Genomic DNA, 22,910 nt, shown 5'->3' on the forward strand with positions numbered 1-22,910 from the left:
TGCAGCTGCTGCTTGCAGCTTTGCTGGCTGCCCAAGAGGTGGATGGGCTGGCCTGTCTGGCAACGTGACAGCCCGGCTTCAGCTTCCCCCAGCAAGGCTCCTCCTCCCTCATAATGCTCGAAGGAAAATCTTGATGCAGAAGTACCAAGTTAATCCTTTGGGGAAAGTTGGCCGTGCGCATGTGGTGTGCGTGTGCGCATACGCACGTGCACCCAAACACGCGCACGGAGAAAGAAATGGAAGGCGAGAAAGGCAACAAAAAATTGCTTGTATTCTTTCAGAGGACCCCTTTAGTCCACAACAGGAACTTTCTGGAAAGGTGGTTACTTTGAGACATTTATATCTCAGAGCACTATCAAAGATGAAGCTGAACACAATTTGGGGGAGTTCCAGAAATCTGACACTGAGCAAATTGTAAGTTGTCTTGCTTGCATATTGAGGAATTGCACCCTGCTGTATGACTATTCTTTAGAAAATATATATATATATTTCAAGTTGCTATCTGCAGGAGTAGCTGTCAATGTAAAGATGTATAGGATCAGCTTAAGGAAACTCCTCGCCTTATTAAAGTACAAGCACAAAATAAACTAGTTTTGATGCTGAATCTGTGATACTCTCCCTCTCGTATAGTCTTTCTATTCCTTTTATTCTTAATATCAGTAAAGAACCTCCTCCCCCAAAATGCACCCTGAAACAAACAAACCTTACAAGCCAGGTTTGCCATTTCTAGAGATTTGGGAATTGCTTAAGTCCTTACAGGATTCCTGAAGTTCAAATGCTTCATGAAACACAGCGCTTAGCATGTAGTCTAAGAGCAGTGTCACAGCAGGGAGCTCAGCCGACAGAGAACAGCATGAGCCAGTTCTCCCTCAGTTACTGACGTTTAGCGTGAGTGCTTCTCAGATCTTCATCAAACTTCTTGGTCTTTTGGTGAGCAAATGCAGTTTTGCTTTACAGATGAGAAAAACTAACTCATGCAGGAGTCTGTGTCAAAGCCAACAACTCAGCTCAGGCCTCCTTTGAACTTTTAGCTGTTCTTGGTTGGACTATGCGGACAGGCAGAGCGAGTGACTTGGTTTGCTGTTTAACTAATGGATATTTGATGTTTCCAAGTCTTGTGAATTTGAAGTGGTCATCATAGAAAAAACCGGGGGAGGTGATAGCAGTAGGTAAGTAGAGAAGCAAAGATAGTGTTGGGGAGAAAATGGCGAAGAGAAAACACTGGAAAAGGACAAATTGAGCTTCTACAGGAATGAAATGAAAATTAAATGAAGCTATGGCATGAAGCTGTAACTCTATTATATGTGCATATGTATATATAAATATATTAAATCTGTGAAGTAAGTGTCATTAAGCTAATTGCTCTACCCCAACGCAATCTCTACAAGTATTAGAGATGACCTACTCAGTCTGTTAAGGGCAGAGTAAATTGAACAACTGCATGTTCTTCCTTCCTGAGTGATAAGTTGAGAAGCAAGTTATCTAGTTTGAGTCAGATGGTGGCTTTAGCTATTCTTATAGTTTAATGTATGATATGATTAATGTCAACAATTAACTAGAATGCAGTGTCCAATATTGAAACTTGATGCTGAATTGTAAACGATTGCACTTGTCCCTCAGTCGCTCAAGCTAATGGACACTGGAATATTCAGGGTAATAGTCAGTGTGGCGAAGGCGATATAGTATCTTCTTCTGTCTTTTGAGACATTTCAAATGGAATTTTAGTGGGTTGTTTTTAATCCTTATCAGAAATATAAACTGGAGCTTTGCTTCTGTGGGGTGAATGGGGAGAAAATAAGGTGGAGATGTGGTAAGAGAGGGGGTTGGCTTGTCTGGCTGCACTAGTTAAGGTGAAGAGAGCAGCTCTGGTCAGTAGGCTGAGCTTTGAGGCAGTGAACACAGGGTCCAGTTCTAGAAAGGCTGATGAGATTACATGTAATACCAGCCACTAAAATATTTATTATTCTTTAAATTTAACTAATAAGTATTCCCACAGTTTTCAGAAATGTTATATAGGTTGTCTTCATCTTTCTTAGTAACTGTTTACCTGTTCTTTTTAATCTTATTCCTCCTGCCTGTTTATCAGTTCTCCTCCCAGATCCAGTGAGAGCAGTACGTAGCTAGTTCAACTGGGTATTATCAGTCCTTGCTATATCCAGAACCAGCTGGTGTGTTTGCATCATGCCCCTGTGTACCTGGTTTCAAAAACGAGGCAAAAGTGCTCGGAGCGGTCACGGTGTTGCTCGCCAGCCCGCTAGCTTGAGCTCTGTGCTGCAGGAACTGCCTCTGAGCTCCTGGTGGGCCTGCGCGGCATTGCCAGCGCAAACGCAGGAGGTGGGCTGGGGTAACCTTTCTGCTGATACTTGGACTAGCCTGATGTGGGTAGAAATGGGGCAGCCTGTTTGATGAAAATGTGTATTTAGTATTAAATATTTATAATACAAAGCTGTTGCAACATTTACAGTCCTCTATTACATTCCTATTGCACCTTTTTCTGAACAGGAGCCACTTAAAAAGCTTTTTTATTCCTAAGTAGAAGTTTACTTGGTTCTTTATTTGTTGAATGAAACTGTTTAGCCTGGGAAACTCCTGCCAAGTGTAAGACAGAATGAGAGCATCACAAATGGGGAGGAAAATCAGTATTCGTTAACTGTTTAGCAGACAAATGTTCTGTTTTGTTTCAAAGATGGCTTTGTGCGTGTAACTTGTTATTGTTTTTAAAATATTTCACTTATTCTTTAAAATTCTTATGTAGAAACATAATTAGTCCTAATCTAGTTTGGGGTTAGAGTTGAGTCAATTTCTAATGTGAAGAAGCACCAGGGTACTGAATTGGGGGGAGGGGGGGGAAATCCTGTTTGCATCACATGTCTCCCAATTAAGTTGCACTAGCACTTTTAGGAGAAGTGAATCCAGCAAAAGAAAATGAGCAATACTCTAACACATACTAACTGAAATTAGAGTATGAAATTTGAAAACAACTTTTGGGGACCATGAGAAGAATTCACGTTTTTTAATTATTAAAGAAATTTAAGGAATCTTAAAATCTGTTGCAAAGTCTCCAGTTATGAAACTGGACAAAGTTTGCAGTGGTATTGAATATTTTTGTTGTAGTGGCTGAGTTGCTGTAATTGTGTGTAGGTGGTGAGGGCTGGGTTGTGGGTCTTTTTATTATTTATTTAAGTCCTTTAAATTGGTTTCAGAGATGTTCCTGTTGTGATTTAGTTTTTTAGTTAGTAGATTGTTTGCTTATGAGAAGAGGACATGGAGCAAAACACAGAGTACTCCCTCTGGAAACATAGAAAATCTCCCAGTGGATCCTGCTGGTCTCTGTGAGATAGAGGTGCCTTTCGGCTTCTTTCCAACCCTCTGGCTCTTCCTTTTTTTTTTTTTTTTTCCTCCCATCTCCCCATCTTCCCTTTCAAAATGTTTGCTTGTTGTGGCAAATTAAGTGGTGCAAGTGTCTTTTCTTTAGAGCAGAAATGCTGGTATGTAAATATTGTCATAAAGTTGCTATTTAATCCTGTTCCCTTACATAGGACCTTGTTTATTTGCGCAGTGTTACTGTTTGCCTAAGAAATTGGTGTACGCTGAACTGCAGAGTCTGTTAGATGTGACCTGTATGCATAATAGAGTAGCACGGGTACTGTAATCTATAGAGAGGCATTTGTGAATTAGCAGTAATGTGTGCAGTTAGGACAAGCAAAAGGTGGAATGCTCACAAAACCAGGAAGTATGTAAATCGGTAAAGCAATACATCCGATAACTGTGGAACACTGAAACTGGGCATCAGACCAGCTTCGTTTACTGCACTCTTAGTCAGCAACCGAGAGCCGACGTCACAAATGCTTCTGGTAGTCCTTCTCTTTAAAGTTGCTATATAAAGTTCTGAGAAGAATTTAATTTCTTCCTGTTTTTGTAAAATTGCATAAACCATGTGCCTTAAAGTTAAAAAAAAAAAAAAAAAAAAAAAAAAAACTTGGGCACCGTTCATCTTTTCTTAGAAGAGACATCTTCATAGCCCGGGATCCATGAATCTTCTTTGTAAACTATGAAGAAAAAAAGGACTGGAATTAAGTGATTTAAATGGACTAATGTGATTGATTAACATCATTAGTAGTATGGGTATAATGATTAAAAAGCTATTTATTTTACCTATTCCCCCCACCCCCAAACAACACAGAAAGTTCAGATCTGATGTATAAAAACAGGAAATACGTAATGAACGAGCCAGCCCTACTTTTCTGTAATTAATCAGTATGAGTATTAATGTTAATTTGGAGTGCAAACTTCTATTTGTGGTATTATACAGTTGTTTAGTATAGCTATTGAAAGTGAAATCTGATCTCTTTTTTTTTTTTCTTTCTTCTCCTTAGAGCACAACAATGGAAGAAACAGCTATATGGGAACAACACACAGTGACTCTTCACAGGGTAAGTTAATACAATTAGTTGTGTGTGCCTAACTCAGGATACTGGTAGCTTTTGAAAACAATAGGGGAAAAGCCAGATGTCAGGAAGTAAAAGCAAAGGAAACCGTCATATTCCTTTGTTTAAATTTAGAACTGTTGTAAAAGCAGCATTTGATAGTAGCTCTATTTGTCCATTTGTCAGGTTTCAAAGATAAGCCTGCCTACAAATAATCGTGTCAAAAGCCAAGCTTTAGGTTACTTCTGCACATCACTGAAAGTACTTAGAAACCAGTGTTTCATGCATTGCAAGGCTATATAACATTATAAAGGTTGTAGTGTGACTATACTTAAATATGTTTAAAACTTCATTTGCAGAGACATAAAACAGTGCAGTATAAATAAAAGAGCATTCAAAACTTCCTTATCTGCTTGTCACTTTTTTAAATTAGTGGCTTAAAATGGTGATTTGAGTGATAGGAATATGCACCTTACACTAAGGAATGTGCGTTGGGACTCAGTAAATGTAGAGACAACTTTTACCCTTAGACTGGCTCTTCTTCTGTGAGTTACTCAATTTAAATCAGTTCCTGATCTGGCTATCATGAAGCTATACAAAAGAGAAGGGGGATACAATAGGGAGCAAGCTGCTTAGGGCACCCTGGAACAAGGTGGGGCTGCCCTTTTTGGCAGCAGCTCAGTATTAAGGTGACCATGAAATACTTGCTTAAGTAGCTATGTTTATTCCAACAGAAGGGAGATAATAAGAGAAATTTTTCTCAAGGGAGCAAGTCATATTATTTGTCTCTAATTCTTCAGTATAGCATCAAAGCTTTTTAGAATTATAGCATTTATAGATGAATGGACTTTTGTGACTTAAAAGTGTAAGAGTAGATCAGCTGGTCTGATAAAATGCAAACTCTCTGTACAGCTCGCTCTCTTGACTCTAATACGTTTAATGAGGTTGCTTCAAAATAACCATTTTAGTACTTGTCATCTTAAGGAGAAGAGAGCAGCTATTCTGGGTTTTGACCAAAATGTCACCTTACAAACTACCCTGTCTCTAAATGCAACCAGAAACACATGCTGAAGGAAAAATGTAAGTAAAAAAAGAAAACACACAGCGATATACTTCCTAGGCTATTCTTCCAGCAATTTTTAGCTTCGTTCTTGAGCAAGAAGTATTATCTTTATATGTAATTACTCTTGATATTTTCTTCTCTTCCTTGAAGGTGGCCGCTCATCCCTGGAGCCTGTGTAAACCTGGCTTAAATTGTTTTACTTTCACCAATGATTAAATCGATGCTGTTTACATTTAAAAAACAAACAAAAAAGCTATAGCAATACAAGATTGATAGTAGAATTAGCAGTAGCTTAGTTCTCTCTCTGTCTTGTTCTGTTAAGCTGCAGTAGAAAACAATTTCTCTGGTTAATCTAAGCAGTAACTTTCAGTGAAACTTGTAAATGATGAGTTCAGCCAGCTCATGACAGAATAATGAAATATTGCAATAGGGTGTTAACTTGAACAAAACTTGAAATAATAATGAGCAACTAGAAATCATATCTTTGGTTTCACTTGCAGCAAAGGAAGTCAGAAGTCCTGGTACAGAGGGGAAAAAAGAGATTTGTTTATAATTTTGATTATGATATTTCTGTGTGCCAAACTTCTGCCTACTGTGCTGGTCTAACTGCTTTGCTAGCTGAGTATCTTGCATTCAGATGCTGAAAATTGATGGCATGTACTTATAATAACTTTGGTAGCATGAATTTAGCCATTTAAAAAAAAATACTGAAACAAAATATTTTCACATGCCAGATAACAAAACCATAACTCTTATGCTATTAAACAAATTGCCATTTAGAATGTGTCAACATTGGAAGGAGGTTTTAGGAGAGTGGCTGCATGTTTGCTTGTGGGGCTTTGATTTTGATTTTTGTGACATTCTTGTAGTGTTAGATTATCAAGTAAATGAGGTTTCTTCAGTTTAGTTTTAAGGAGAAAAATGGTACATCCTGCCCTCAGTTATACTTCAAGATATCTAGAAGTTAATAGATTGCGTAGCATGAAAATGCCACTTAGTGGCTGTGGAGTATTTTCCGTACGAGTTCATTGGCTCCACTCGACTGAGCTACAGCACTGCTAGAAACCTGCCACTGTCTGCCCCAGAAAACCCTCTGAGCTGAACTTGCTGCCTTCAGCGAGGGATCCTGCAGGGATCCTCTGGTTCTGCGTCAGTGGAGGGCAGTGAGTGGGCTGCGAGCAGTGCAATGAATGAACGTTTAACCCAGGTGGCGTTCCCACTGGAGTGGGTCTAAGTTAGAGTTCGTGGTATTGGCTTCCTGTTTAATTGGAATGTCTGCAAAGCTCTTGAGTCATCCTAGGGGTGTGGGGTGGTTTGTATGGGGTGGGTTGGTTGGTTTGTTTTGTTTTTTGGTATGTTCTGTTAGTATTTGCATTCAGAAATGAAGCTAGGCAAAGCAGTGGAACAGATGTGATTCAGAATAAATAAATATAAAACCATAGTAAGTATCCCTAGAAGAGAGAGAGAAGTCCAGAGGTGATGCCAGTTCTACTGGTCTTACTTTAATGGCAGGGAAGTCTCTGTCCCTTCTTTCTGCCCCAAAGAAATCACTGTAATTGTACTTTTTCCATTTGAATTTGCTTTTATTAATGGTACTAGATTAAAGCTAGGTAATTAGTAAGGTCCACTAACATCTGCTATAATGAGCTGCCTCAATAACAGGAGGGAAGTTCAAGTGTTTTGTTAGATAATATGTGTGTGTATGTTCATAAAGATACAGAATATTCTTGACTGCATTTATTCCAGTTTTTTGAGGCTCATATTTCTGTCCTGTTGGTAATTGGTTTCACTGTGGGAGAATTCCAGTAGCACATCCAGCACTGATAATTCACCTTCTTGTAGTGCTAATTTACGTAATATAAAAGTTTAGATTCTTGGGCTGCAGTGGGTTAGCGCACCCCCCCCCCCCACACACACACACCAGGGATTCCTGTTCTCTAACCTTTGACTAGTGCACCTTAAAACACACACACGCACATACACACACATGTACACAATACTTACTAAGTAAACTGAATTCTGTTTTAGGGTCAGTGATCTTCTGTGTATGGAACTTAAACTATATGCTGTTAGCAGCTTTTAATTATTTGCTACCAGACATGAAAGTGTTCAAAACTCATCTTAATTTTTAAATGTTTGCAGTAGTGTCTTTGCAGGGTTCTGCTCTTGCTTCTAAGGGATCTTCAGGTCTCCTCTGCTAATGTTGCAAGTGCAGCATTTACTTTCTGTTTGCTGTCTTTGCAAGCACAAACTAGTTATGTCTGGTTACACCAGGGAAAACCTGTGCTGATCTCCAGAATTCACTTGCTCCTGCCTATGGCAGAGTAGGGTATTTTTATTCTTCTTGGGTCCCATCAGAGTAGACAAAACTCTGTGTGTGTGCGTGTGTGTGTCTGTGTGTGTATATGTATACGCACACACATATATATACATACAGACATTTTTAATATATAAATATATATAAATAAAAACAAACAGTCTTGGTAGTAGTAAACATTACATTTTAGGAAAGTAGGTATTTTATATGCTGTTGCTTCTGAAACTTATTTAAAGAGGAAAAAAAAACACCCAAAAAACTGGACTACCAAGTCCTATGTGATATGGCATTCTAACCATCTGTGTAGTCTACTGATTGGCTTTTATTAATGTGTAGTGCACTATCTGTCTGTATGGAGGAAAAAAAAACTTAAAATGTTTCTGCATTTTTTCAGGGGACAGTTTAATGATTATGTGCAGAGCCTCTGTATTAACCAATTAATGGCACTTCAGAAGATACATATTTTGAAGGGTATACATTTTGTTTTGAGCATGTTGTTTTGATCCTATAATGGCCCTTTTAAAAGGGCCTAGGATGCTGATCTTTGAAAGATGAGCCTTACAAAAGACAAGGGAGTGCCTTAATTAGGGAGTTCTTGTTAAAGAATGCAGCTTTATTCTTTTGTTCTTTTGTAAGTTTTCTTTCTATGACCTTTACTTTCCAGCGATGTCATTGCAAATTAGGGACAGAACATACTTAATCCCAGTAGTTGCAGTATGTACATGTCATTTCTAGCGTTTTGATACAGTGCTGACATGAGATTTGTTTGATCCAGCTGCTTTGGGTATCTTGGAGTCTGGAAGGGAGCATAGGAGTCAGACTGTGCTGGGATTTAACACTGCTTTACTGAAACCCAGCACTACTGGCAGGAGTCTTGGTGGAATTTTTTTTTTTTTGGGGGGGGGGGGGGAAGAATCCCAGGGGCTTTGAACTTCTAACCAAGATTTCTTTCCTTTTTCTTCACTCCATTTCTAACTTCCTGGACCCCTGCCTAGCTATTGAGAGACTGAGCTAGCCCTGGGTTCAGTTAAAATTTATCAGGTAGCTACAGTTTACTTTTCACTGAGAGATCTTCTGGTTTTGTATGCTTAAGTGTAAAGGATTTTGAGGGGCAGCCATGCCGCTCTGCAGTGCGTGTTTGTGTCACTGCTGGAACACGGGTTGCGCGTGTTTGCGTGCCAGGCTACGTACGCGCTGTTCCCGCGGTCCCGGCCGGTCTCGCGGCGGGGGGGGACTCCACCGCCTTTCCCTGGTCTGTCACTGCAGCAGCTGGCAGCTGAGCTCATGTGGCAGCAGATTTTTTTAAAAACCTTTTTACAGCTTTGGTTAAGATACATGTTTGTATTTTGTGTAATCTGTGATCAGTTTTAGTGTTTTCAGCTACCAAATTAAGAGATTGTCAGGGAACCTGTGAAGTTTTCCAACTCTTGGGGAAAGTTCAGTGCATCATTCACCTCTAGGATGGTGGTAGGCAGCAGGATTAAACGAAGGGCGGTAGCCTGAGGTTTACTTCAAGGTTCCTTATTTCAACTTGTGAATTTTTAAAAAGGCTTAGGATTGGATTTCAACTTTCTGTTTTGGAGTATTTATTAAGACTTCAATTTATCTTACTAGAAAACCTCTGTGCCGGTTGGATCTTTTTCTTTTGACTATATTGTCAGTATATAAGATTGACTTGTGTCAGGGTTTCTTGAAGGTAAGAACATTTTAATTAAAAGTATGGAACTAGTCTTTTTTAAAATGTTGTTGGTAAGGTTTGTGGGCCTGCTCTGAGGGAGGGGGAAATGGCAAGCAGCAAGATAAGGTTTACAGTTAATGTCTGTATCTGCTGATTTTGTGTGATGATTGTGTTTCTTTCCACATGAGTGGAGGACTATACGAAAAGGAATTTTGTGCTTATGGTTTAAGGAAAGGTAGAGAATATTTAAAGTCTCACATAAATATCTTTGGCTATCTCTCTTCTCCCTCCCTCTCTCCAACCAAGTGTAGTGTGAACTAAACTCTGTTTTGTTACAGTAATGGAAAACTGAAGGAGAAAACACTAGCATGTGAAAGGGGAGAATCGGCTCCTGCCAATCTTAGTGTTTTGAAAAGCTTTCTCATCCCGTGTTTCATAGGCTATTATGTATTCTTCTCATAGACGATTTAAAAGCCCCAAAGAAAACCTCAGTTTTGGTAATAAGCAGTCGTCATGATCATTTAAATTGTTCTGCTGCATGGCAGAGTTTCTCTTAGCCATTCCTGAACCCCAGCCATGATTTCTGGTTGATCTGGCTGGAATGCCTCTTGGAAAACTGTCCAGGACTGCTTTAAAGGTTTGGAATGAAGGTAAAAGAAGCAGTAAGACCCTTTTCTAGCTTGTTAGAGCAACCTTATTTCTTTCATATCTGGCAACAATACTTGCTCTTTGTTGAAATCTCTCTCTGAGCAATGGCTCTCCAGATCTCTGTTTTAATACTGTATGGTCCTGTTCACTGCCTGTTGGCTAAATGTGGACCATCTCTCTACATCCTCTCTCTTTTGGGGAAATGAGAAGCAGTTTTTTTGATCAGTATCTACTGTCTGAAAAGCTGAACAAACATCGTGTGTGTGGCAGCCTGATGCAGACTGTTGTGTTGCTTCTGCTGCCACTGCGGGGATAGAAACCTTGTTGCTGAAGCTGGATTGTGTTTGTCCAAAAGTCTGGAGAAGGGGTGGGGGTGGGGGAGGAAAAAAGAAAGGAATAACTCTGCTGGCACAGAGCGCATGCTACTCTGAAATGGAGGAGGAATTGACTAAAACCCAGTCTCTTCCTTTCAGTGAATGCTTATTCTGCACAGTCTAAAACTTCAGAATACCTTCTTGAGCAAAATGTAGCATTTAAACGGAAATAGATTGTTTTCCTGCCAATATTTGTTTTCTGAGCGATAATGGAAGAGCTAGACAGTTTGCAAAACAGTTATATTTAGATTATTTCCCACCCTCACTGCTTCCAGGCAGAAATGTAAGTATAATTGTCATATCTTGAAATACCTGACAGGAATAACTTTTCAGAGGCATTGACCTTGCTGTAGTGGCAGGTCGCCCTAGAGGGGAAGATTGAAGCAAATGGCTCTTGTTAAGATGCAGATGATTTGCAAGTGCTGACAAGGTTTTGATGTATTTAGTGGTACAAGTGATCTTGCTGCTATTCTTAAGAACTGAGCCTGCAGTCATACTATCGTGTGCTGTGATCCTGTCAGTTCTGGAGCTAAGTGAGGTCAAGCTGGTGAATACCATAATGGGAAGCCTCAAAGAAAGTGTGGTATGGCTTTGAATCGGTATCTCAACACAGTGGTATGGCGTGTTATGCTTACTGAAGACGGAGGTCTTAGTGATGACAGTCTGAGACCCAGGCCATAAAAATATGAATGGGAATGCTGATATTTTGCACTTGGGAGAGATTAGGTAGCCAATCTGATATGTTCTCTGACTTCTAAAGGTAGTTTGGTTGTTTTGTCTTGTTTTCTAATCTTTCTCCTGTTCCTGAGTTGCAGAGTCTTCTGCATGGTTCATTTGATCCTTCTTTCTTCCAAAAAGTTGTATTCGTTCCATAGGACCATTTCATGTTTGACACAATAATGTGAATTGTGACATGTAAATATTAATGAGAGTATTTCTCTTACTACATTGTAGGCACCTGGATTTGGATTTGGTATTGCAATATCTGGAGGAAGAGATAATCCCCACTTTCAGAGCGGTGAGACATCGATAGTTATTTCTGATGTGCTGAAAGGAGGCCCAGCAGAAGGACTGCTACAGTAAGTGCCAAACTATAAGTTGTGATTCAGGACATTCATGTTTGACAGTGGTAACTTAAATTAACCTCCTAACTGTTTAATTCTCAAGATATCTATAGCTGTCTGTATAGTAAGTTTATTCTACGTGTAGTTTCTTCAGGAACACCTGTTCCCCAGTATTTTTCTGCTTGGCATACAGTGTTTATACTGCATACTGTTTTTCATTTAGAGAAAATGACCGTGTTGCAATGGTTAATGGAGTTTCAATGGATAATGTCGAACATGCATTTGCTGTTCAGCAACTGAGGAAAAGTGGGAAGAATGCCAAAATTGTAAGTAAACATCTTGAAGATTTAAGCTTTTCTGTAGTTATAGAGCCAAAGATTGGTGAAATGTCTGTGATGAAATACATGCATGATGTAAGATACTTGAATGATACTTGGCTAAATACTGAGTGATGTTTCAGTTTTAAGTGATGATGTGACATGTTTACCATGTGGGTCACCGAAAATTATTATTATTATTTTAAATATGGATGATATTTAGGTAGTATGGCATTGGATAGTGGAAACTCCTTTTCCTTATAAAGTTCTTCTCAGGTTCAAGTTCAATTCTTAACTACTTTTATCTTTCTTTGCCTTCTGGAGTGTACTTCTATCAAGTTTTTCAGACTGGTGTATGCTAGCCACTATTCAAGCCCTAACATCATTCTTCTTATGCTCAACAAATAGTTTGCCAAAATAAAGTATAATTACCTTAATTCCTATAATTTTGTAGGTTTATTCAAAGTGCATGGTCAGCTTTTGAACTTGCAAAACAGCAGAACACATCATCCCTAAAGGGTAGTAATCTGTCTTTCTATAGAAATTGCAGATTTATATTACTGAAAAAGTAGAATACAAAAATATGATGTTTAACAATTGCTTAATTTAGGAAAATGGGCTTTCTAGGTCTTGTAGAAAAGCTTTTGTGCTGGCAATTTTTCTTGTGCTCTTGGGTGCTTTAATAGGGTTGCAAAAAACTGCAATGTTTTGCATTCGTGAATCTGGCAATTCCTTAAAGCATAGAGACAGAACATCTGTGTGGTGTGCTGTGCAGGGCTTTCAGGACTTAAATATTGGGTGTAGTAATTAATGTTGTAAACTTAATCAATGGAAGATCTAGTTGTTGTGTCACCATGTTCACCCTCTTCCCAAGTAACAAACAAACAAATCTTTGTATTGTTCTGTAGTGGAAATGCAGTGATTTCTAGATTTATCCAGAGAAAAATCAATTAATGAAACAAAATTTCATGCATAACCTCTTTATTTGCTATGTGTTACAGAATTAAACTTTTTAAATGGAGTCTGGTTTTATCCTGGAGACAGTCATCTATGTTCAAGATACATCTGTGTCAGCTCAACTAACTTTGAACTTGCAGCTCTAATGTTCCCTTTCCTCTGTGGCTTGCATAAACATAACTTTGGAGGATTGGCAGGTTTTGAAGTTAAGGAGAATTACTGTCAATAAGACATTGAGTGTACAGTAGATTACATGTTAGTGAAAAAAGTTTTGAGCAGTGCCAGTAACTGACTTGTGGGTTTAAGCAGAGAGGGAGAAGGCATTCAGATATGTAGCTCTGTGGAAAGAGAATGTGGTGGTGTGCTACAAAGGCTGTCCTTGTCAGGAGATGTCACTCTGCACAGAGTGACAACCAATACGCTGATGTGGAGAACTAAAAGTAAAACAAATGTAAATAAAGCAGAGTTTTCCATGTATTTATGCTGATGAGTCTCCTATATCAGTTGGATAGAATTTTTTAGCAAGAATGCAGGAGTTCAGGGCATTCACAAGGGTGTCTGCCTGTTGTGTGTTTTCTTCTGAGTTGTGTGCTTAGTTTTGCTTCTGACATTTGGTAGTACTGTTAGTATGACACAGCACATCATCTGTTACATCTGAAAGAGGCAGATTCTGTAAATTTGAGTCTAAAGTTTTACTCTTGTCTTCTTATGCAGTTCTAAAATTACAATTGAAAAAAAGGAAATCTTTTTGCTTTGATTACTTCAGTTTTTTTTTCCTAAAAGAAGGTGAATAGGCTGATGATTTTGGTTTGCTGATGCAGACTAGATCTACAATAAAATAATCCAGGATACTAAACTAGGAAAGATCTATCTTCTGAGTTCTGTTGTAGATCTTTGCTGATCATCTTGCATTATGAGCTTCTCATACTTTTTTTGGACCTTAATAGGTTCTTTAGAGACTTTGTTAGAAGGATCATTCTTAGGCTGATTCCTGTGTAGTGATATTCTCACCTGGCATAAGCTTCTTCCTTCCTCCCCACTAGTAGTATTTTTCAGTATGTTTACAGTCAGTATTTTTTTTTTCCTGTAGTTCTACAGTCAGTGTCTGTGGATGATTCTCTACAGCGTGTCTGTCTTGTGGCTGTTATTGGGCTTTGTTTGTTAACTAACAGACCTTCACAGGATAGTCCAAATCTCTTTCCTAGTTGAAGGGTGGGAAGCCTGGAATTCTGTTTCTTACTGTTTTGTAACAGCTATGTAGATTTGTTCTGTTGGAGGCTAACTACACATCCCACATTTGTTCTTATGCTAGACGTCATGACTATCACTTTGAATCTTTAACTCTTATTTAACCTTCCAGTTTCTGTAATGGGACCTTGTGTTCTTTGTATAATTTAGTTCCTTTAACTGTCTTTCGTTATTCTCAGAATATAAATATGTGCATTTATAAGAATTTGACATATATATGTATTGTATGTATTGTCTCCATATATGTGAGTACACAATTAGAACTCGTGATGTGGTATATAATACCTGAATAGCTATAAATAAGGAAAAATGTAAGCTGGAGGCGTTAATACGTATTCAAATTTGATAATAAAAGACAAAGGAGGCTTATAAGATATACTTGCACGTAGACATAAGCTGATAGGTAGTGTTCTGATTTTAGACTATCCGAAGGATGAAGAAAATTCAGATTCCTGTAGCTCGACCAGAACCTGAACCAGTATCTGAAAATGAAGAAGATAGCTATGATGAAGAGATACGTGATCCAAGAAGTAGCCGTGGTGGTCCAAGTGCCAACAGAAGGCATGAGAAGAGCTGGGTAAGAGATCGAAGTGCGAGCAGAGAGAGAAGCTTATCACCGAGATCAGACAGAAGATCAATTACTTCCAGTCAGCCTGCAAAACCTACCAAAGTAACACTGGTAAAATCAAGGAAAAATGAAGGTAATTTTACTGTGATTCTCTAAGACCTTTGCTGACTCTTAAAGGCTAAATCCCTCAGTCAGTGCTGTGTCAACAGCAATTTTCATACAGTCTGTGAAGGCCTTAATAATTTACTTGCTGATTATGAGTAAATAGCTGAAAACTTAAAAATTGCTATTGGATTTCCAGGAGTATTTTTCATATTCCAAAATGCATGTGCTTAATTAAGGGTAAACTGTTATATGCTATAAACATATCCCAAGTGGGCATCAGACTTCTGCTAGTCAAGTAGCAGCTACATATCTTCTGTGTACTTTAGAAGGGTCTTCAGTGTCTGGTTGTCATATTTCCTGACACAGATCACACACTGACAAATAGCAGTATGAAAATGGGTAATAACTGTGGTGACTGACTCTCTGGAGAAGTACTGTAGACTGGAAGCCTGCTCTAAATAAATTTTGGAATGAAATAGAATTTGGAAAAGCAGAAATCCATCTGTTTTTAACTATCTCCTCTGTGTTTTGGGGCTAGATCTTCTGTAAAGCAGTGTCATAAATCATCAGGTACCTCCCCCTTTGTTCTTTACTGTAACTACATCTTTCTTTTTATTCTAAGAATATGGTCTACGGTTGGCAAGCCACATATTTGTGAAAGAAATATCACAGGATAGCCTGGCAGCAAGAGATGGCAATATTCAGGAAGGAGATGTTGTACTGAAGGTATAGTAAATAGTGTTATTTGTCAAAGGGAAAATTCTTTGATATAACTGTTCTTAGAATTAACTGTTTCTCAACAGCAGAATTATTGTCAGTAGAAAATGTATCGACTTCCTGATCTTTGAGAGAAGTTAATAAAAGTTAATACAGTAAATCCACTTCTTTTAAGAAAAAGAAAAATCATAAAGCAGTTATTTTTTTTGTCGGGTATTATTCCACAGGCCTTAGTCAGATCAATAGTGCTTTTGTAAATGAGAAATTCCACTGTAAATGCATAATATAAAAAAAAAAAAAAAGGAGGGGGGTGAGACTTAGGTGGTTAGTTATACAATATAGTGTGCTATTGTGCAACACTAGAAGCTGCCTTCAGGTTAAACTTGATTTTGTGGAAATCAACATACCTGAGGATTTTCATCTCCTATTAACAGCTTTCACTTCAGAACATTGCCACAAACGTATTAGTGCAGAAGAACACGTCCTTTCTTACTCTGATGAGCATAGTGACTACTTCAAAAATAGTAATTATGTGTGTGTGGTTTTTTTATATTAGTGGTAGAGATTTTTATCTTTGAAAGATGAATATAATTTTCTGTATTATGTTGTACCTCAAATGAGCCCAATAGTCTTCCATTATATAGTATTTGAATCTAACTCTGGTGATTTGGTAAATATCCCTACGTATTTCTAGATACATTAGACAGAGAAACATCATCTTCACTTCACTGGAGATTCACTATTTTTCAGTAAATTACTATCCGTAGTCGTCTTACTCTGTTGCAGATAAATGGCACAGTGACAGAAAATATGTCCTTAGCAGATGCAAAAACACTAATAGAAAGATCAAAAGGCAAATTGAAGATGGTTGTTCAACGAGATGAACGAGCTACACTCTTGAATGTCCCTGATCTTTCTGACAGTATTCATTCTGCTAATGCTTCAGAAAGAGATGGTGAGTATAGAATTTGATTCCCAAAGGGAGAGAGGAATTCCCTGTATGGTGAAGACATGAAATCCCTATATGGGATGAGAGGGTGGGGAGGAGGAACAAGTTATGAGTAGGATTGCCATGTGGGTAAAATGCTGTTTGAGCATGATTGGAATTCACACCTTTAAAAAAAAAATAGAGGGGGGAAAAAAGGTACTGTTCCTTTTCTTGAAATTGTTCTTACAGGAATATTAATTTAGTTACTTTGGTTTGGAATAAACATAGAAGATCTAACATCTTCATTTAAAAAAAAAAATCTCTGCAAAAGCTTATTTCCATTTGGGCAGGTCACACCATCATTTTAACTGCAGTCATTTCATGAAAAAACAACTTTTATTTAACAGACATTTCAGAAATTCAGTCGCTGGCATCAGATCATTCCAACCGATCCCATGACAGGCCCCGCCGCAGTCGTTCACGATCTCCTGACCAGAGGTCAGAGCCTTCAGACCATTCCAGACATTCTCCACAGCAGCCCAGCAACGGCAGGTGATGGCAGCATTGTATTATTTTTAAATCAACTATTTAATGTCACTTTTAAGTAGTAGGCGTGCTTGGATTTATACAGTATGACAAATGTGATGCAGTATGATGGTAGTAGTAATATGGAATTCGCTGTCTCAAGGGATGCAGCTGAGCCTGCTGCTCGTGATCCAAATACTCCTAGGCCCCAGGAGAAATTGAACCTCAAACTTTGTTATTCCTTTTTTGAAGTGATCTTACTCTTTAGAATGGGGTTATGTGAATGGCCATATAGGTTTGATATTAGTGAGGTGTTACTGAAGCATGTATGATATATTTTGGTCTCAGAAAGAAATTAGCTGTGATCTTGTTCAAGATGACTAGTAGCACACTCCCTATTGCTTGGCAATCTAGGTAAATTTGTTGAAATCTGCTTTGTTTAGCTATGGGCTTTATAATTTCCTCACAAGCCTTTTTGAAAAGTTATCTTATGTCTTGAAATATATTTTTCCTGCAAATAAGCTGTATTGCTCAGCAGGTGTAGTTTTGGAATGTAATTTTCAAAGTTTGATTTGTTAATAGGACATTCATGATAGTTCTGGAGTAGGTAAGACTATAGGAATTCAGAGATAAGTAATCTGTTGTGTGGTTTAGAGTTTTTCTACCATATAAAACTTTAGTCTTGAATAATGTAAATCTGTTCTTTTTTGCATTTGTATTTGCACAGTTTGTGTTGGAAATGGGCACTCATTTATTAGAAATAGAAACTAAAAAATTTGGGAAGGATTTTAGTTTTTATTAGAACAAATGTCTGTCTTAAGAGAAAACTTTGCCTTTTGAGCTCTTGTAGGTGGAGCAGCAAAATGAAAATGTTGGAATTTATTCTGGAATATAGAGTACTTGAGATTATTGTTTTGTGGCATAGGCTAATAGAAAAAAATTTCCTGTCTTGGCAGTGTGCTGATTCACTATTGAGAACATCAGAATCAGAGTCTTTATTTGACTATTTTAAAATGTTGTCAAAAGTTCTGAAAAAACAAGTTGCAGCCAGCTGTTCCATAAAACTAAGATATACTTGATAATTGTTTATTAGTAACCTTTTGTTTGCCAGAGGGGCAGGCAAAACAATACTTGCGCCTTCAAGTTTTTAAATATCTTCTGAGTTGGTAAGCCTGCAAGACAGGCCTTTCCTGGCATGTACACCTTCTTGTGGTGAGGGATTCCAGACACTTCCCCCTCTCTTCCCTGAATGGTGTTTCTAGAGGCCACAAGTCACAAAAGATTGTTTTCACGTAAAAACCCCAAATCAGTGAGAAACGCTCAACAGCAGGATCCCAGACTCAGGGATGCCATGCTGCTTCATTTGTTTTAAAAGTGCACGTTTTATAGCTCAGTAAAACATCCATGAGAGCTAAGACAACTGGAATGGAGGGCTAGCTCGGTTTTTCCACATATCTTCACATTTTGAAGTGTTTTTAACTGTGGTGGAATACTTTAGATTTTGTATAGCTACTAGCTTTTGCTTATTACAGAGTTCTTCATGGCGTAGCTGCCCTTAGTGACAAGCAGAATCCTGTTACATAGAAAGATACAAGTTCAGCCGTACAGTTTTCAGTCCTAAACTAGATGGATTGAATCCCTGCTTGCAGAGGCAAACACGGTGAGTGTAGAGAACCCTTCCTCCTTTGGTGATGTTCTTTTCTCCATGTAGTGTCTGAGGAAAAAATACAAGTGAAGTGAGCTGTTAACTTGTTTTTCCTTTCTTCATTTAAAAAGATCAACCAACTCAAGGCATTCTTTAGGTGAGGAAAACATAGCTCCACAGTTTTAGTTATGAAGGCAATGGTGGAAATTCAGGATCAATGGATGTTCTGCATCTTCTTCTTCATGTTGTGATGTTGCTGTCGAAGAATATGTCACAAAGAGAATCATGTTTGTGTTTATTGTTGTGATTTTTAGGGTCAAAAATGATTCTTCTGGCTGTCCTTTCAAGAACGAAGGAAAAAGGACAGTTCCTAGGGTTTGAGTTAAAGTGTAGGGAAATAAGCATTTTGAAATACTCTGAACAGTTCTGAATGTCAATGAAAGGGACTTTGTAGCTTTGCCTTCCTCTTGGGTATACTCGTCAAGTAGGACACACTTTGAAAATTTTGATTGTAAAGGGTGTGAGGTCTCTATCAGATCTGAAACCTGTATTTCTTATCATGCATTTCTAATATAGCATGAAAAGGACTGGTGGAGGGGAAAAAAATCCATCAGAACTGAAGCTGTGACTTATTTACCCCAGTGTTAGTTCTTTCCTGCCCTATTAAATACAGTAGTCGAGGTAGATAGCCACTTCCTCCCTATGGACTAAATTGTCAGAAGAATTAAATCTTTCCTGAGAAGGAACTTTGAAGCTATCTCAACTCTGACTGCATCCGTTACATCTACTTTATGAACAAGAACTACCTTGGCATGGATTAACTTCCTGTTGGACATGTCTCTTTCAAGATCAGAAAATCTGTTGGGCCCTGAGCCACATAAGAAAAACATGTAAGAATCATCTTTTTTTTTGGTGGATATTTTTTGGTGCAAGAACAGATTTGCTGTAAGAGCAAATTAGATGCAACTCCCTGTCATGGTTTAAAATTTGGAGAAAGATCTCAAAGCTGCTTGAGAACAACAAAGCTGAGGAAGAAGTACAAAAAAATTATCAAATTTTGTGAGCTTTAGGAAGGCATTAAGAATGTATTGAAGATAGTGAAACTTTCTAGCCTCTATTCTGCCAAATATATGCTGAGGAGGAGAAAAATTCTGCTGGAATGCACTTGGTCCTTTCATACAAGTTTCACTGCAGACTGATGCTTTTAGATATGCACTAGACTACAGGAATCTGCAAAGTTTTCTAGAACTCAGATTCTAGAACGTGTTCTTTTTAATTTACTAATAGTGTAATTAGTAATCTTTTGACTATCTTATGTTTTTCTGTTATGGTAGATTGCCAGTTATTCATAGCTAGTCTTAGAAGGGATCCAGAAAATGGTAGGTTCTTATGTTAAGTCACTGACTTCTGTGCTAATTCAGTCAAAACTTTGTCTTTACATGGGATAATGTCTTTATTTCAATCAGTAGTCTTTATGTGAACATACATTGAATTGACAGTGAGAACTCAGGATTGACTCTTAGTGGACATAACAATTTCCAGATACAGCAAAGATTTTTAAAAATTTGTTTTTTGTTTTTGTTTTGTTTTGTTTTTTCTTCCCTCCCCCCCCATTGAGGAGAGAACCCAAGTCTGGAGTCTCTTCTGTCCACAGGTAAGAAGTTTGGGTTTGGATTTGTTTCTGAGGTAGCTTTAGGTTAACCAGTCATTTCTTAGTAATTCCTCCATATTGAAAAGACCTGGAAATCTGCAGATATAGACAAATACTTGTAGCTCTGGAAACTTTGAGAATTTTTAGCCAACTGATACTGAACTAAGTACTAAACGAAATACAAGATAAAAATATGTCCTAGCTTTGGGGAAGAACTCGCCAAGCAGACTGTGTTTTAAAGAGTAAGTATAGTTTTTAAAGATGTGCATAAGAAGAGCTGTTTAGGTAGAGGAAGAAAAAATCTTAATAGATTATGCAAAGTTACCTTTCATTCTCTGACATTCTGTGTTTAAGAGCAATACTTAGAGAGCCAGAGATGAACAGTAGGAGCCTCTGCACCCAAAGTTGGAGAGTACTTGCGGGGGGAGGTATCATGTATACTGTTTCTTACCTTTCTCATCCTATTGCTCTATCTTGCTGTCTTGCCTTTTGCCCTTGACATCTCTGGGTGCCTTTTGCCAACTGAAAGAACTCCCTCTGGGGACCTGGTTCTCCTTTGCTGTCCTCTTTCCTTGGACACAGGAATCACAGAAATGCTTTTTGGTATGTCTAGCATTTCAGCCTTGGCGAGAAAGGTATGGTAGCTTGACAGAAGCTCTGTTAGAGGTGGTCATTAGTCCTGAAAGGATGAGGCTGCCTTGCATAATGCATCCGTGAGTCTACATACCGCACAAGAGGCTTCCTCTGTCTCTTTCTGAAGACTAGGTGAACACTAGGTGAACAACTGGAATGTTGGAAAGTCGACCCTGTTTTGAATGCGCTTAGGAAGATTCTACCTTCTCATAGTGAACATTTTAAAATATGCTAAAAATACATGTTTGGACAAAGCCTGTACATTCATATTTTTCAAAGCTTTTCTGTGCAAACCTAACACATACACAGCAAGCATGTTTTACAAGCCTTTTTTTTTTTTTTCTTCAAATAATGAAAACCACAGTTGATGGCATTAATATGTAGCTGACTCGGCATTTTGTAACTCAAGGTTGTTTAAAGCTGCTGCAGTTGGGCATACTTAAAAAAAAGGGGGGGGGGGAGAGGGAGTGGAAGGGGCCCTGACACAGCACAGATGTTGAAGTAAAAACAATACTGTCAGAACACATATGCAGTTAATAACACCTTTGATGACTCATGGGAAGTGCAGCTGTCACTTCTCAACAAGTTTCCATCGCCTAGAAACTGTGACAGCATCAAGTTGTTTCCTGTACCATCTTGCAAAGGGGGAAGTATGCAGTGCTTACGAGACAACTTAAAACAAAAAAATTATACTCCCCTGTTATTCTGAGCTTTTTCATTTTGTTCTGTTTCTGTTGTCTTTCCCATTTAAACTTTGTTTCCTTACGTAGAGCAGAACTGATCTTTTTACAGCCATTTTAATTGCCCGGGTACGTTTGCCTGCATGCATTGCAGTGGCGTAGCCTTCAAGCATAGTGCTTCGTGTCCCTGAGTGAGCTCGGGTGTTTGGCTGCCTCTATTTTGTGCCACGCTCTCAGCACCTGCATTCTAGTTACTGTTCTTATGAGCTTTTTTTTTTTTCCTTTACGTTTTTTGATATATGCAGATACCCAAGGCACATAGAATTACGGTGTTCTTGGATTATGCAGAGGAAATGTAAAATGAATGTTGTCCTGTATACTAACTCCAGTATTTTTGGCCTTATTGTTAAGGCAAAAGATAGAACACTGTTTTGGAAAAAGGCTTCTGTTAAGTTTTGGGAGAGGGCAAGAAAAAGGTAGAGAGGGCTCAATGAGAAATTTGCTATAAAATGTTAGTAACTTGTGCTTGATATCCAAACATCTTTTGGCAGGGAGCAGAGGAGCTAATTGTAGTCCATACTATTATAGGACTTCTTTCGGTTTGTAAATTATTTAGTATGCTTTTAAATAACTAAATGTGTCTGTGTCTCTTTAATGAGAGACAGGAACTTTTTCAGGGAAATGAAGAGTCCAGTCATATCTCAGCCTAGTACTGAAAGTAAAATTATTGCTTTACCTTATGCACTTTATTTTGTGGACAAATGAATGTATACTGAAGATCTGAAAGAGGAATGGCAGAATTTTTACAGAAGTTAGGCAGCAGAAAGAAAAGTCAATGCTTGCTTTTCATTTTGCTTGAACTAATGGTTTTAGCATCATTTTCATCAACTCTAAAAGAGAGCTTAAAAGTGTGTGTATTTGAATTTAAAAAAAAAAATAAGGTTTTTAAAAATTAAGCCACTGTACTTGTATTTAACAACCACTTGCAAATAGCTGGTTGTTTACAATGAAGGATGCCTGTGTCTTCCGTGGATTGTTATAGTTTGTGCATACTTCTGATGAGCAGTGTATCTTTAAAACTAACTGGTGGAAGAAGGTAGCAGTGAAAGGTATTAATGGCAAACAAATATTAATAAATTCATGAACAGTCTGTCTAGAGAGTGGAGCTGAACTAAGCTTTGTTCCTGATGTTTCATATGCATGCAACATGCATATGAAGCAATGTTGCTTCAGAAAAGCACATTTTACTCGTGTTGATATGTTCACTCTTTCTTTTATTCTTTTCATACAAAATCATATGAATCTTGGGTCAGTATATTTGCTGTGTGGTGTGTGTGTGTGTGTTTAGTTTTTTGTCCCCTGTCT

The 22,910-nt window shown here is 38.1% G+C and overlaps 1 protein-coding gene across 9 annotated transcripts in view; it reads left to right on the forward strand.

The window, feature by feature from the left end:
• Positions 1–4,380: 4,380 nt before the first annotated feature.
• The window catches only part of TJP1 (tight junction protein 1), a 50,385-nt gene continuing 31,855 nt past the window's right edge, over positions 4,381–22,910 (forward strand). For 5 of the 9 annotated variants that reach the window (XR_003256695.1, XM_026086095.1, XM_026086097.1 and 2 more), the window contains exons 1-8: positions 4,381–4,433; positions 11,462–11,586; positions 11,795–11,897; positions 14,515–14,794; positions 15,389–15,492; positions 16,270–16,438; positions 16,819–16,963; positions 20,200–20,235. Coding sequence is in view for 8 of the 9 variants with exons in the window: in XM_026086095.1 (XP_025941880.1) it covers positions 4,386–4,433; positions 11,462–11,586; positions 11,795–11,897; positions 14,515–14,794; positions 15,389–15,492; positions 16,270–16,438; positions 16,819–16,963; positions 20,200–20,235 (1,010 nt within the window). In the remaining variant the exon portion in view is untranslated. Of the gene's footprint in view, positions 4,434–11,461; positions 11,587–11,794; positions 11,898–14,514; positions 14,795–15,388; positions 15,493–16,269; positions 16,439–16,818; positions 16,964–18,255; positions 19,472–20,199; positions 20,236–22,910 lie in introns of those variants that run through there. The other 4 variants (XM_026086096.1, XM_026086101.1, XM_026086102.1 and 1 more) reach the window with 2 other exon arrangements.

This window comes from Apteryx rowi, unplaced genomic scaffold (genome assembly GCF_003343035.1).
Source record: "Apteryx rowi isolate R43461 unplaced genomic scaffold, aptRow1 scaffold_680, whole genome shotgun sequence".
NCBI classification, from domain to species: domain Eukaryota; kingdom Metazoa; phylum Chordata; class Aves; order Apterygiformes; family Apterygidae; genus Apteryx; species Apteryx rowi.